The sequence below is a fragment of the Natator depressus genome, chromosome 1 (assembly GCF_965152275.1).
Source record: "Natator depressus isolate rNatDep1 chromosome 1, rNatDep2.hap1, whole genome shotgun sequence".
In the NCBI taxonomy this organism is placed as follows: domain Eukaryota; kingdom Metazoa; phylum Chordata; order Testudines; family Cheloniidae; genus Natator; species Natator depressus.
In genome coordinates, this window is record NC_134234.1 from 185,661,749 (window position 1) to 185,677,048 (window position 15,300).

Below are 15,300 nucleotides of genomic sequence, written 5' to 3' on the forward strand. Positions count from 1 at the left end.
CAACTGCCTATATCACTAGTGGAAATAAATGGCACCCTTCCACACTGGTGGAAAGTCACTATTGGCAGGTGTATTGTCTGCTGACATTAGGGTCAAATTCATCCCTGGTATCTGTGTAGCTGCACTAAGGATACATTTTTACTACAATACCTGTCAACTATAGATCTCAAAGACTTTTCAGGATGCCTTGTGATAGATGGACATGCAACAATCATTACCATGAGGAAACCTGCTGATAAACCTGACAGCTTCATATTTTGGGTGCTATAAGATGCATTGCTGTACCAAAGAACAGACATCTTTGATAGGTACTGAGAGAAGTCTGTCAACACATGCACATGGCTGAAAAGAACTAGAACTACATGACCAAATTTTCAGATTTTAGGAGGGATGTGCCCCAACCTCACAAAAATTCCTAATCTTACCCAAGAGTGTGACTTTATCAGAGTTTTATCTGAATGCCTATTTGCCATGTACCAAATAATCATGAGGTTGAGGTCACAGGTGGACTTTTCAACTGAGCAAAAAGTTCAATCATCACCAACTTCCAATGATGCATCCTCTTTCTGAAGAGTCTGACACAAATAGTGCTATATTGCATAAACAACACTTGACAGCTGCAGAAGACTTTTTTTGTTCATACTTCCTGTTCTTCTGTGCTCTAATCCATGCATGGCAGGTGTAGCCAAGAAATGAAAATATTTTCCCTTTGAAGCCATCTTCAAGAAATTGTTACTTGTTCTGAGAAATCATTCATGCCCTTCCATGCCCTAACAAAATGCAATACTATATCTGTCCAATATATTCTATCTATCCTAAATAATATTATCACACAGAATGATCCCCATAGAAAGTTTTAAATCACAAAACTATTGAATAGCATTGGGGTAGACATATTTTCCAAGGAGACAACAAGAAGCAGCAGCAAACACTGGAGAAGTTTGTAGTACTTGTTTGTAGTACTTGTACTGTAGTACTTGTTTAAATGCAGGAGATAGCCATCCTGCATTTTTCAAAGCAAGAAATGGCAACAGATATTTGTAACTGAAACACCAATACTGGCTATGCAGTATAATTCAATACTATAATGAAAGAGAATTTGAGTAGCCTTATTTCTAAACTTTCACATTCACATTGAACTTATGCGCACACTGCAGTAAATCTTCTTTTCTCTCTGACTGAACTCAACATCCATATATTTTGTACCTAATTACTTTACTTGATATTCATGCAGCACTTAAAACTGTTCATTCTGAATGAATGATTATAAAGCTGTCACTTAGAAACTAAAAGTTTTCTTACAAACCAACAATACCATGACTTTAAAAGTACATTTTGCTTATAGAGGCATTCCTTATAAATATGTGGTGCAATATTTTCAACATACAAATGCTTTATTTGTTATGCAGATAATTGCATAAGGTAACTTTTATAAAGTGCTACTTTCTTACCATGGCAGGAACCATCCACTTCCTCATATCCTACACTGCAGATGCATCGCCCAAGAGGCACAAGCCAATCTCCATCTGCTCCACAATACAGTTTTGGAGTATCCCGCTCCTCAGCGCTCTTCACACAGGAACCCCGTACTTCCACCAAAGAGGAAGAATCAACCCTTGGAATAGTATCAGGAAACATAGCCAAGTTACGAACTGTGAAAGGGCACTTTTTATAGTAAACGCGGGCAGAGACCAGAGCAATGCAGGCTCCAATGTCCTGGAAAGCAAGATAGAATCCTTTCCTGTTTACTGGCCCAACCTCACGAACTTCTGTGTTGAGTTTAAGAATGCGGTCACCCAAGTCCATCTGGGTAAAACTCTCATCAGCTGCAACAGTATCAATTTTAGTGTATTGGCTTGGCTTGAATTTAACTCCATGGGACTCATCTGACTCCATGTAGTAAAGGTTAAAAGTTTCTTTGCAAGTTCCCAGTACCCATGGAATGCTGTTGCAGTCCCTCAGGGTAAACTTCATTTCCACATAAATTTTCTGGGCTGCATCACGGGAGATCCAATTTGTACGAAGCCAGTTGTTTTGGTTTGGTTCCATTACATTACATACCTGGTAGGTGTGAATGGGACGATTGTGTTCATCCATTTCAGTTATGGCATCCCACTGAAAAGAAAACAAGTTGTTTGAAAAACCAAGAATCATAACCTATATATATATATATATATATATATAAACCTTAATAGAGTTAGAACATTTCCTTTACTTAAAAATTAGAGCTTAGATATTAATTAAAAGAAGGTTTACCATGGAAAAGATAGTTTGCATCTTAGAAGTTCCATGTTGAAAAGAACAGAAATCGAGAAACTGTATCAGGAAAACAAAATTTCTAATGATCGTGGCTTCAATGGGGGATGAAGATACTTGGCATGTCTCAACATCAGATCCTATATGTTCTGTATTACCTTTATTGTCTCTTCATCAGGAGTGGGTGGGTGAGATTCTGTGGCCTGCATTGTGCAGGAGGTTGGACTAGATGATCATAATGGTCCCTTCTGACCTTAGTATCTATGAATCAAGTAGTCCCTGATAGCCCTCTGGTAATTTTTGTTGCCCCTCCTTCAACAACATGAAACTTCCAAATTTGCGCACAGCATTCCAGATGTGGTATTACTGTACATATTGCTGAAAGATGACCACTTTGTATACATCTGCTTCTTATGTAGAACAGATACTGAATAACAAATTAGCAAGGGTAAAAACTGCTTTTGAATAATGTGGCTATTAGCAAATTCATGAAAGGGCTTCTTGCCAAACTGTAGCATTTACAGAATTTAATAGGAAATCATGCCTTTACCATGTAGTGAAACTAACATCTCAAAGAGCACACAAAATTAGAGATGAGCCCATCTTGTGAAGGTTAGATCTGAATCTGCATTTCAGTGTTCTCTGAATTTGGAAGATCAGGGAGGGATCTGTTTTTCCACTTCTGGACTCTCTGTATGATGAATAATGTTTTTGTATGACCTTTCCAACTGAAAAATCCAATGTGAATGTCACTAGTAGGATTCATCCTAGAAAAGTGTTTATTCTAATGCCACACCTGAGAGACTTGTAAGATGCTTACTTTATTATGAAATCTACTAATTTAAAGGGCTCACTGGTTGTCAAATATATACTCAGTAAAGTTGAGCCAATAATCATTTTACCTCCAAAGACTCATTAGCAACACTAGAAACTCAGGATATGTTCTTCCTTAGAAGAACTATACTAGTAGCATAGATCTCAGCACTATATAGATCTAAAGCACTAAGTTCTGAGTGGCCTTTCAGACATGCCATCCTCATATTGCATTCTAGATGTAAACTGAGATACCAATGAGCTGAACAGCTGGTCCTAAATATCACTGAAAATGCCAGACTTCTTTCTTTTAGTGCTATAAACCGTAACCATTTACATCAACTTTTGTAGCTTATGTTTGCAATGCTTTTATTTTGAACATATATTGAACATATATTGAATAAAAGCTATTTGCATGCAAATTAGTTAATAAGACACTCTTTGAAACCATCAAAATAAAATGGGTAAAACAATTAGAAGTAGAGAAGTCCATGCAGTATTTTGTCTCTTGACACTGAATTTCATTTTACCATGTTAGATACATAACAAATGTTATGTAAAAATGTGCATTAGAATTATAGTCAATATGCAGTTTCAGGTGCAATAAGGGGATAATTACCTTCAAGTCATTAAAACAACATTATTCAAACATGAAGTCACATATTGTTAGCACATGATACTAAAAATATATTGCCCACTCCACAACAGACAAGACCAACATATTCTAATTTAGGTATCTAAGTTAAACACCTAAATAAACGCTTTGGTTTTTGGAGCTGCAGAACATCTATCATTCCTATTTGTGTCAATGCCCTGAGGAATGTGTACTTTGCTTAGGGGACACGAGACTGAGAAAATCTAGATTGTCTGTGCTGAATATAATCTGAGTCCTATACCACATTCACCATTTATGAGCAAAGGAACTGTTCTAACCTGATTTTGAGGCATCTGTCCTCAGTAATGAGGACAAGATTGCCTCTTTACCTCCTTTCATTGTGGATATGAGGTGAAGAAATTAGTTAAGTATTAAGCTCTGTTTTATAGAATTCTAACCGTTTGATGTCATCTTAAAGGACAATGTGAATACTCAAATAGAGGGAAAACATATTGTTTTATTCCATAACTTTTTAACTTTCCATGGGGGGAAAAGCAACGTGGATCCCCAAGGGGCTTCATCTCACCTCCATCCTCTCTGGACGTCTCTAAGAAAAGCATCAGTCCCCCTTGGAGGTAACAGATCAGTCACAGTGGCAACATCAGCATCATTTCACAGCCTCATCAACCTGCTAACTTTTACCAACCAACGCAGTTAACTTTCAACAGCCTACTGTCATCAACAGAAAGAGCTTAGTGTCTATGAAGATTCCTGCCCACCCCCACCCCCACCCCCACCCCCTAGAGGTAAGGGATTCGGGAAGGGGAGGAGACTGTCAGCAGAGAAGGCTAGGGAGGGAGAGAGGAACATATCAAAGTAGTCACACAATATGAAAAGAATGTTGAGGGCTCAGAGCATAAGGGAAAGCTAAGCAGGAGCTGATTAGGCTAGAGTTAAAATAATAAAGAATTGAGAAGGGTTAAAAAAGCTAGAGTTAAAGAATAAAACAAACAATAAACAACACAACATGGGAAATAGGGAAGAATTAAAAAAAAAATATCACTAGAAACCCTCTGGACCCCCTGTCTATATATTGTCTATATTGTAAAGTCTTTTAAGCAAGGACATGTAATCTTGTTTGTCTGTAAAGTACCTAGCACAGTTTTAGTAGATAACTAAATATATAATCTCCTGTAATTTAAACCAAAACAACAAAAAAGTTCAAAGGCTTTCTAGTGGCATGTGTACACCAAGGCAAGTGTGTGAGGAAGATGCTACAAGAAATAGCTCCAGGGGTCTCTTACAAACATAGGGTCAAAAAACACAGAATAGATTAGCCAGAACGTAGTTTTTGAACAGGCAGTCAGTCATATACTGTCCTGTTGCAGTGACTTAGCTTTAAAGCAAAAAGCTCCAGCATGCTACTCTCTTCTCCAAAATATCTTGTAAAAATATCATTCTTCTAATATGATATTTTCCTCAGAACTATTTAAATATTTACTTTGAATCAATACCCCCCTCTGAACTTTAAAAAAATAGAGTCTTTAATGCTGCTGCTGGGCATGTAGTTAAGAACATAAATCTGTTTTTTCTGTGGTTAAGGAAAGGGTTTTCCGTATAAATAATAACTAATTTCAAAGAACAAAACAAGAAGATCCATATATAGAGACAGTTTTTCTAGTCCACTCAGAGCAGATACAAAACTTTATTAGAAATACAAATGTATTAAACAAGAAAGTAATAGCTGGATGATGAATAAATAATACATGTTTAAAATGAACATTTAATTTGCTCCTGCCATTGTATTTGGAAATAGAGTGAATTAGAAAATGCACATGTTTATATATTTGTGTGTTTCTTATCTCTACTCTTGGATTCCAAGCTCAAGAATGAAAATAGGTCCCCAAAACATCTACCCAAATTAGTCTGAAATCTGACAGGCATCTGAATTTGTGATAATCTGTGTCAAGAACATGTTGATCCTAAGATAAATGCTTGTTTCCGGTCTGTTTTTATTCTCTACAAAGTTAATATAGTGAATGTAACAGGTAATAATGGTCCTGCAATATTGAACAATTGCTAAAATAGTTACTTAAAGCAAAAAACAATCAGAGCCAGACCTCTGAAAAGTACCTGGTTCATACATATGGTGGATGCTCAACACTTTTGAAAACTAGGCCCTTTGAAGTTGAGTCAAGTTGGGCACCCAAAAATTTAGTCACTCAAAACTATCACTTCTGAAAATTTAGGTCAAGTTGATTTTATGCTTCCATTTATTTTAAAAATATTTGATAGTAACATAAAACTCATTCGATCAACAAAACTGAAATAGTGGAGAGAAGAATCTGGAGTTTGGAAGAGAATAAATGTACAAATCGTCAGTTACAAGGAGAAAATATTAGACTGGGCTACAAAACAGCAATGAAATTTTATTGAGATAAAGTCTCAGATGTTTTCATATCTTTACAAGCTACTTTACAACCTTCCATTTTCATTTTAGGACTTCACTAATGTTTAATCACTATATGGAGAACACTGTAAAGGGCTAATGACTTAATTTATTACCTCCTGGTAGCACTGTTACAATACTGGAAATTGTTTTCACAGTCTGTTCCACTCTCTCTCTGTGTTTTAAAAAGTGAACACTATTCTCAGGTTAAAAAATAACCATAAAAGAACCATTAATTGCAATTCAATAGGTGGTACTGATTAAGGTTTTATTTACACCACCATTAAGAAAAGATTATATTTCATATGCCCAATTATTTTTCAAATACTTGTTTCTTTTTTTATAATAATATCCTCAAATGGAAAGTAAGATACTGGGCCATTTTCAGTCCACTGTAAGCAGGTATATCTCCTCTGAAGTCATTGGAGCAGCACTGGTTTAAACCATATATATCCAAACCTGGATCCCTGTGGATTGTCCAGGTAAAAGAGGGCTTTTCCTGCACCACCATGGACCTATATAGTCCCCCTTCCCTTCAGGTCATGTTGGGCAGATGGTGGGGGGATATGATGGTCAGCGACCCCACACTGACCTGATCTGCAACTAGAGGAGAAAGTCACTTCCTGGCTCTCTATCCCTTAAAGGGGCACAGTCCTTTTCCAACAAGTCAGAAAATGGCCCCTGCCATTTAATGAGCAGTGAGGACATTAGTTTGACAAGTAATGAATTATCAAGAAGGAAAAGAGTAAATAATGAGGAATTCACAATAATAAAATATGTTAGGGGGAAAAGCAAGTATTCTTTACTCCGGTCACTGTGTTTGTTTCATTACTTCCTAAGAAAACAAATCTGTAAAGAGAGAGAAAGACCAAATTTCTTTTAAAAATGTATAAAAGCGTATAGCCCTGTCTAGGTAACATGTAATGATTTTTCTTCCAAATTAAAGGACAAAACATTTAATCATTCTTTCAATCAAAACCGATGCCAAATCTATTCTAACCTTGCTTTTTAAAAAAAGAGCATTTCACAGTGATTTAGGACACAATTCTCAGTGACACACCACATAAAAATGTAGGCCAGCATTTTTAAACCAAGCACCTAATGTTAGGCATCTAACATAAAGTGCTCTGATTTTCAGAAGTGCAATCTTTGCTTTCACTGATGTCAGTGGATGCAGGATCAGATTCTTAAAAGAAGAAGTATTTGGTATGTTGATATTATAAAACAGCCACGATGCAAAGAGGCTTTTCATTATATTATGAAAGTTGTGACACTGTGGGGACGTCCAGAATGTGCAGAAATGGTTAATTACATTTCACGTAATCATTACATCCAATGGGAGACCGTAGATATTTTTCTTAGTATTTTAATTTTTTTTTAAATTCATTACTGTCAATAATCTAATTTATTACTTTATTTGGGTACCAGCACTTGCAGATCTCAGCTAAGAGTCATCACCTGAAGTCTACAAGTGAATTCTCACTTTCAACAGAAAGCTACTGACAACTTTTTTGATCCCATTTCCATGGAAACCGAGGTTGAACTGGTGAAAATAAAGTAAGGGGTTTTAAAAAGTTTTGAAAATTCCCTTTTTCTGTTTCCATTGAGCTGATCTCCATGGAAATGGGATCGGAAAGGTCAAAGCTAGACAGCAGCATAGAAGAACTCTCACTTAGCATATTTAGGTTGCAGGCATCTGCAAAATGTGCTGCCATCTGCAAATGCAGATTTCAAAATCCACTTACTATAGCAGCATTCAGAGCAAAGACAGTTAAAAATTACAGTATTGTGAAGTTTGGAAAAACTTTCTAATTAATACTTTTAGAAAGGGCCATTTAAAAAGCATGGTTGGCCTTTAAAACACAAATCTTTGAAAATGGCAAGGTCATGAAGTATTAATCATAAGTATAAACTTTTTTTTAAAAAAAGCCTAAAATTTTAATGTATTAAATGTGTAGTTTATGTGTACTTGCCTGGTGTTCAACTCTCTCTCCTTCAGTTCTGTACTTGCAGCTGTGACGCCGCAGAAATCAGAAGTTCCTGCCTCTAAGAACAGCATTAGAAAAGAGCTGTAATAATATGTTGTGTTGCTGTAGGGAGCATGGAGAAGGGAACTTGACATTTTAGATCTCTTTTCTGTAACAGTGCATCATGTTAAAGCCAGTATATTATAATCTGAAAGCCTAACACTTCTGTTATGCAATTTGGGTGAGGAGGTAAATGACATGTCTCTATCTAATAGAACAGGTGGCAGAGATGAAGTTCCCCTTGTAAAAGGCTATAGTGATCCGACAGGTCATATCTCTCTGCAAGAGAATGTGGTATGTGAAATATTTGCCTCCAGGCAAGTAGAGAAAGGAACCAGATGAGACTTTAAAGGTGCCCATTGATTCAAGTGATACTAACTTCAGTTCCAAATTACAAATGTGTTGACTTGGGAGTATGAAATCACAATGTAAATACAGTACAACACTGTTCTAGCTTTGCAGAACAACCATTATGGACATTATTTTTACGAGCTAAGCAAGTGCCTGAGTCATAGCCCTAAGCATGGAAAACACTGTACAACTGTGTATATATGCTGAAGGCACCCAACAGGCCAAATGTCATGAAATACGTTTGGATTTCAAGACCCTTGCAGAAGATGCAATGTGTCAGACTTTGGCTCCCAGCCAGACTCTACTCCTCCCCTCCAAAAAGAGACTCCATTTGCCCAGCACATGGAAAGGAAATATCATAAATGTGCCTAGAAAAAAACACTTCATGGGGTAATGCCTATACCGGATAGATTTCAAATACAAGTCAGGAAAAGTAAAAGCAATTTGCTATGCACAAAGCAGATGTACAGCCAAGATGCCCCATTGATCAGTCAATAGTTGTAGGAAAAGATGACCTACAATCTGCATAATTGGAATTGTCCTTATAACCCGTCAGAACTGAAGAATCCTAGAGCTGTCAAGGTTTACCAGCAACATTATCTGGAATATGCATGTCAGAGAGTCAACCCCAAAACCACAACCTCACCTCCCACCCACACATATCCCACCCTCAAAAACACCTTCTATACAAGCACAGTTTTGACACTGGAATGGGAGAAGTCACAGAGCCTCCACAAAGGCTGCTAGGAACCTTGCGGTTGCGATTGATTTCTATGTGGATGGCGCTCAAATACTATGGTGATGGGTGGTAGTACAAAATACTAAGACAGAAAGAGAAGATAGAGAGATGAAGGCACAAATAGAAATGCTAAAAAAATGAAACTAGAAGCCAAAATGAAGACACCTCAACAAATCAGTGTCATATCTTCAAGCAGCTACATGTTGAAAAAGAGACGCTTGAAAAAAATTCCCAAGGTGTGTCAAAAGAGAAAAGTAAAAAGGTGTCGAAACACGCAGTGGCTCAAAGAACAAGGCAAATTCCAAAAATAGCACGGACAAAGGAAATATAAAATTGTTAAAAGGAACCAGGAAGAAAAATTCATCTTGCCTTCCATTCCATATCACTGGTAGGCAAAAGCAAGTTATGTGAGGAGAAAAGGGCAAGACCGTTCACTGATATCAAATCATAGCAGTCCATTAGTAACTTTTCAAATGCTGATCTCTATAACACTGTGATTGTGACTACAATGAAGAGACCATGGCTGAAGAATGACTGCAGAACTGTAAGAGACAGTGTTTTGTTTTGCAAAACAAAACTATAAAGGTTTATGTTTCTTATCGATCGGTGGGCTTGTAAATCATTGGACAAGGGATACTATGGTATGCTCCTTTAAGGCCAGTATATTGTAATCTGGGAACATATGCACTGCTGGAGGTTAGTTTGCTGCATCAGCTGTTAGAGCTTGTAGCAGTTTGATGGAACTCTGCAAATAAAGAGCAAAAATCATCCTATACCTGTGCATGCACCTAGAGTTACTCCAACAAGGCCCTACCAAACACACCTCAGCTACAGTAATCCGTTCTCTAGTGAACACTTTAGGATTGTAAAGATTCCCTCTTCATGCCTCTTTTAATATTGCAATCCATTTATTGCCTCTCATCTACTGCTGCCTTTAGATCCAAGAATTGCTGCAGACTGTCAACACCACTGCTATGAAGGCAGAGCTGCAAGTAAAGTGGACACAGTCTAAGTAGGGGACAACTCTCTTTATCTTTGATTGCTGCTGTTTATATTAGCTGAGGGCCAATATTGGTCACTTTAAGTGAATACTCTCCCTGTCTTAAGTAGTGTCATTAATAGTGGCAATTCAAAGCATTCAAAAATCATGATCTAAGTCTCCTAACTTCCTGAGATAGGCTTAAAAACATGAGGTTTAAAATAATAAATACTTAGTGGATGCTTTTTATTTGCCTCATATGTTTCGAGCCTTTAGAGTTCACCTTTTTAAGCTTATTTTTAAGGTTCTCTCTGCAACCATTTATACCTTTTTACACTTTTTTAAAGATGAAAATGCAAATTTTTACATAATTACATGACTTCCTGAAACTCTCCATAATATTGCAATAGTTGACAATACTGGGGTTATTCACCATTTAAGGCAAGCAGATTAAGACCCTGAGTTTGCTATTTTCAAAACTGCTAGTCAGAATGGTGGAAAGATGGTCCTGAGATTAAGGCACAGGACTAGAAACTAGGAAATCTTGGTCTTAGTCCCAGCTCTGCCACAGACTACCTGTGTGTCCTTACAAATATCAAAGGATCTCTCTGTGCCTCAGGCTTTCCATTTTAAAAATGGGGATGAGATTATCTAGTTTCATGTGAGTGTGGAGAGATTTAAATGGCTGAAATATGCAAATGGTCAGTGGAATTAATCTGGATTCTTTATTCCATCAAAACAAACAGGAAATCCAAGTGTTCCCATCTTTCCATCTCTCCCTGATTCCTTCCCGAGTATTTTTAAACAGGTACTGCAGTTGTTGCTGCTCTATCCAATGATTAGATGCAATAAACTTCTTTGTTTAGACTACAAGATCAAAACCATATTACATGGACTTGAATAAAAATAATAAACATACAAAGCAATTATATAGTGTTTTTCATCTTCCAAGTGCTTTATAAACATTAACACATTAATCCAGACTCAGGCATAAAACTAAAAAAAAAGAAAAACTAGAGATAATGAGAGGAAGGTTAGAGTAACAGATCACTGATTTTACCAGAGTGCACTGAGAGAAACAGTAATGAGGACCTCACTATATCATTGTGCATGCCCTTTATTTGACATTATAAAAGCACCATGTAATTTGGAAAATTCAGCAGTACCAGCACTGGTTCAAATCTTCAGTCGGGCACTATTACCCTCCTTAGTTATACATTAACGGAGGACATTTCTGACAGTGCCCTTTATTTCTCTTCTGTAGCTGCTATTCAGTGAAATACAGATATCATTCATGACATCCTTATGCAGCTACTTCAGGGTCCCTTACTGAAATGTCTACTAAACACTTTATGGCATTCAAGTAGTTGTACCTTTCAAGGATCATTCATCCAGAGAGATAGAAGCAATGTGTCGTTTTACAAACAAATATGACGTAGAATTAAGATTAACAATTTTGTTTTACTTTTAATTTATTTTCTCATTCTTCTGAGTGGATCAGTGTCCTAAAGGCAGGACCCACCACCACAATTCAATGTGCTTAGAAGACTCTGTTCAAGAGAAGCACCAGAATTAGTATGATGGCGTTATTACAGTCAAGATCTAAGTTTATTGGTCTGCATGGGGATGCCTCTATGCATTCTAGATTCAGCTGAAGCCAGTGTTAATACAGTAACTCCCCACTTAATGTCCTCTCGCTTAACGTTGTTTTGATCTTACATCCCTGCTCCATTACAGAACATGCTCGTTTAAAGTTGTGCAATGTTCCCCTATAATGTCGTTTGGCCACCTGCTTTGTCCACGACTGGCAGTCCCCCTATGCACCCCGCATCGCCTCCCACCCCCTGGCGGACCCTGCGGATCAGCGCCTTCCCCCTGTTCCCCCTGCCTCCTGTCCGTGGCAATCAGCTGTCTTGCGGCGTTCAGGAGGCTGCGGGGAGGAGCGAGGACACAGCCTCCCCCCTCCCTCCTTGCCTCCTGAATGCTGCAAACCAGCTGACTGCCGTGGGCAGAAGGCAGGGGAGGGAGGGGGGAGGCTGCGCACCGCATCCTTGCTCCTCCCCCCCCAGCCTCCTGAACCCTGCAAGACAGCCGACTGCTGTGGGCAGGAGGCGAGGGGAGCAGGGAAAGGTGCTGATCCGCGTGGTCCGCCGGCGGGCGGGAGGCGCTGGGGGGAGAGGGGCCGTAGGGGAGCTGTTAGGGGGCTGCCAGCCTGTTTAATACCTGTATTAAATTACTTGTTTAAAATTGTTTAAAATGTATATAATGCCTTTTGTTTGGCAAAAAAAAAGTCTCTGGAACCTAACCCCTCTCTATTTACATTAATTCTTATGGGGAAATTGGATTCGCTTAACATAGTTTCGCTTAAAGTCGCATTTTTCAGGAACATAACTACAACGTTAAGCGAGGAGTTACTGTATGTCCGTCACTTTAACTGAGGACACACGTTTTAGAAAATAAGGAAGTTTGATAACAAAAAAAAGGACTCACAACTGGAGATGTTCAATGTGGTTTGGGTCAATGAAGAACCAGCCCAAATCTTTCTCTAGTCCTTGAATTTATGAACACCTGCCTCTCTCTCCACGTCCCATGATTTTTCTGGTTTAGGTTTAGAATGGAAGTGTGAAAATACTGCAAAAAGGCTGTTAAAGGCAGTTCTAATGAAAATGGAAACAAAGTACCCAAAATATTTATCTATTTCATAAGTATTCATTTATATATTATACATTAAAATTATGCAAAATATTCATTGAACTATCATTATATTTACCTACATTTTAATTCCATCCGTATCAATATATAGGCCACTTTACCTATCCCTCCCAGAAAATCCAAAGTGGGAATAGGAAAAAGATTAACTGGAGGGTGGGGGGAGAGAAAACACACACTACTCCACCATACTTGCTTCCTCACATTTCCTATTTAATTACTTATTTATTTAAAGCCTGAAGGTAGTTCTATCTTGTGAGGAGACACATTCTCACAAGGCGCATTCATCCACCCTTGTGGAAAAACTCACTGGAGGGGAAAACGCCTTCCTTCCATCTCATTGCCAATCGCACAAATGGAGGGAAGTACCACAATTATTATTTTAAGGTATAACGCTACCAATATCTGCAAATACTCTATATCATAAAAGGTGGCAAAATACAGTATCTACTTAATGATCTGCTGTACCCCGCATTCTGTACATCACCCTTTCATAGATACCTTAATAGGTTCAAGTGATCATGAGCTAATTCAGTTCAAACTGAACAGAAGGACTAACAAAAATAAATCTGCACCTAGGGTTTTTGATTTCAAAAGGGCTGACTTTCAAAAATTAAGGAAATTAGTTAGGGAAGTGGATTGGACTGAAGAATTTCCGGATCTAAGGCAGAGGAGGCCTGGGATTATTTTAAATCAAACCTGCAGAAGCTATCGGAAGCCTGCATTCCAAGAAAGGGGAAAAAATTCATAGGCAGGAGTTGTAGACCAAGCTGGTTGAGCAAGCATCTCAGAGAGGTGATTAAGAAAAAGCAGAAAGCATACAGGGAGTGGAAGATGGGAGGGATCAGCAAGGAAAGCTACCTTATTGAGGTCAGAACATGTAGGGATAAAGTGAGACAGGCTAAAAGTCAAGTAGAGTTGGACCTTGCAAAGGGAATTAAAACCAATAGTAAAAGGTTCTATAGCCATATAAATAAGAAGAAAACAAAGAAACAAGAAGTGGGACCGCTAAACACTGAGGATGGAGTGGAGGTCAAGGATAATCTAGGCATGGCCCAATACCTAAACAAATACTTTGCCTCAGTCTGTAATACGGCTAAAGAGGATCTTAGGGATAATGGTAGCATGACAAATGGGAATGAGGATATGGAGGCAGATATTACTATATCTGAGGTAGAAGCGAAACTCAAACAGCTTAATGGGACTAAATCGGGGGACCCAGATAATCTTCATCCAAGAATATTAAAGGAATTGGCACCCAAAATTACAAGCCCATTAGCAAGAATTTTTAATGAATCTGTAAACTCAGGGGTTGTACCGTATGATTGGAGAACTGCTAACATAGTTCCTATTTTTAAGAAAGAAAAAAAAAGTGATCCAGGTAATTACAGGCCTGTTAGTTTGACATCTGTAGTATGCAAGGTCTTGGAAAAAATTTTGAAGGAGAAAGTAGTTAAGGACATTGAAGTCAATGGTAAAAGGGACAAAATACAACATGGTTTTACAAAAGGTAGATCATGCCAAACCAACCTGATCTCCTTCTTTGAGAAAGTAACAGATTTTTTAGACAAAGGAAACGCAGTGGATCTAATTTACCTAGATTTCAGTAAGGCGTTTGACACCGTGCCACATGGGGAATTATTAGTTAAATTGGAAAAGATGGGGATCAATATGAAAATTGAAAGATGGATAAGGAATTGGTTAAAGGGGAGACTACAACGGGTCCTACTGAAAGGTGAACTGTCAGGCTGGAGGGAGGTTACCAGTGGAGTTCCTCAAGGATCAGTTTTGAGACCAATCTTATTTAATCTTTTTATTACTGACCTCGGCACAAAAAGTGGGAGTGTGCTAATAAAGTTTGCGGATGATACAAAGCTGGGAGGTATTGCCAATTTAGAGAAGGACCGAGATATCATACAGGAGGATCTGGATGACCTTGTAAACTGGAGTAATAGTAATAGGATGAAATTTAATAGTGAGAAGTGTAAGGTTATGCATTTAGGGATTAATAACAAGAATTTTAGTTATAAGCTGGGGACGCATCAATGAGACGTAACGGAGGAGGAGAAGGACCTTGGAGTATTGGTTGATCATAGGATGACTATGAGCTGCCAATGTGATATGGCCGTGAAAAAAGCTAATGCGGTCTTGGGATGCATCAGAAGAGGTATTTCCAGTAGAGATAAGGAGGTTTTAGTACCATTATACAAGCCACTGGTGAGACCTCACCTGGAATACTGTGTGCAGTTCTGGTCTCCCATGTTTAAGAAGGATGAATTGAAACTGGAACAGGTACAGAGAAGGGCTACTAAGATGATCCGAGGAATGGAAAACTTGTCTTATGAAAGGAGACTCAAGGAGCTTGGCCTGTTTAGCCTAATT

General features: G+C 38.1%; 1 protein-coding gene across 8 annotated transcripts in view; it reads right to left on the reverse strand.

The window, feature by feature from the left end:
• LOC141999196 (ephrin type-A receptor 6) overlaps positions 1–15,300 on the reverse strand; it is an 817,098-nt gene that overhangs the window by 620,131 nt on the left and 181,667 nt on the right. For 6 of the 8 annotated variants that reach the window (XM_074972390.1, XM_074972364.1, XM_074972372.1 and 3 more), the window contains one exon: positions 1,452–2,115. The exons of 1 other annotated variant lie outside the window; for it this stretch is intronic. In XM_074972390.1, the coding sequence (XP_074828491.1) occupies positions 1,452–2,115 (664 nt within the window). The remainder of the gene's footprint in view (positions 1–1,451; positions 2,116–15,300) is intronic. One more of the 8 variants, XM_074972398.1, reaches the window with a different exon arrangement.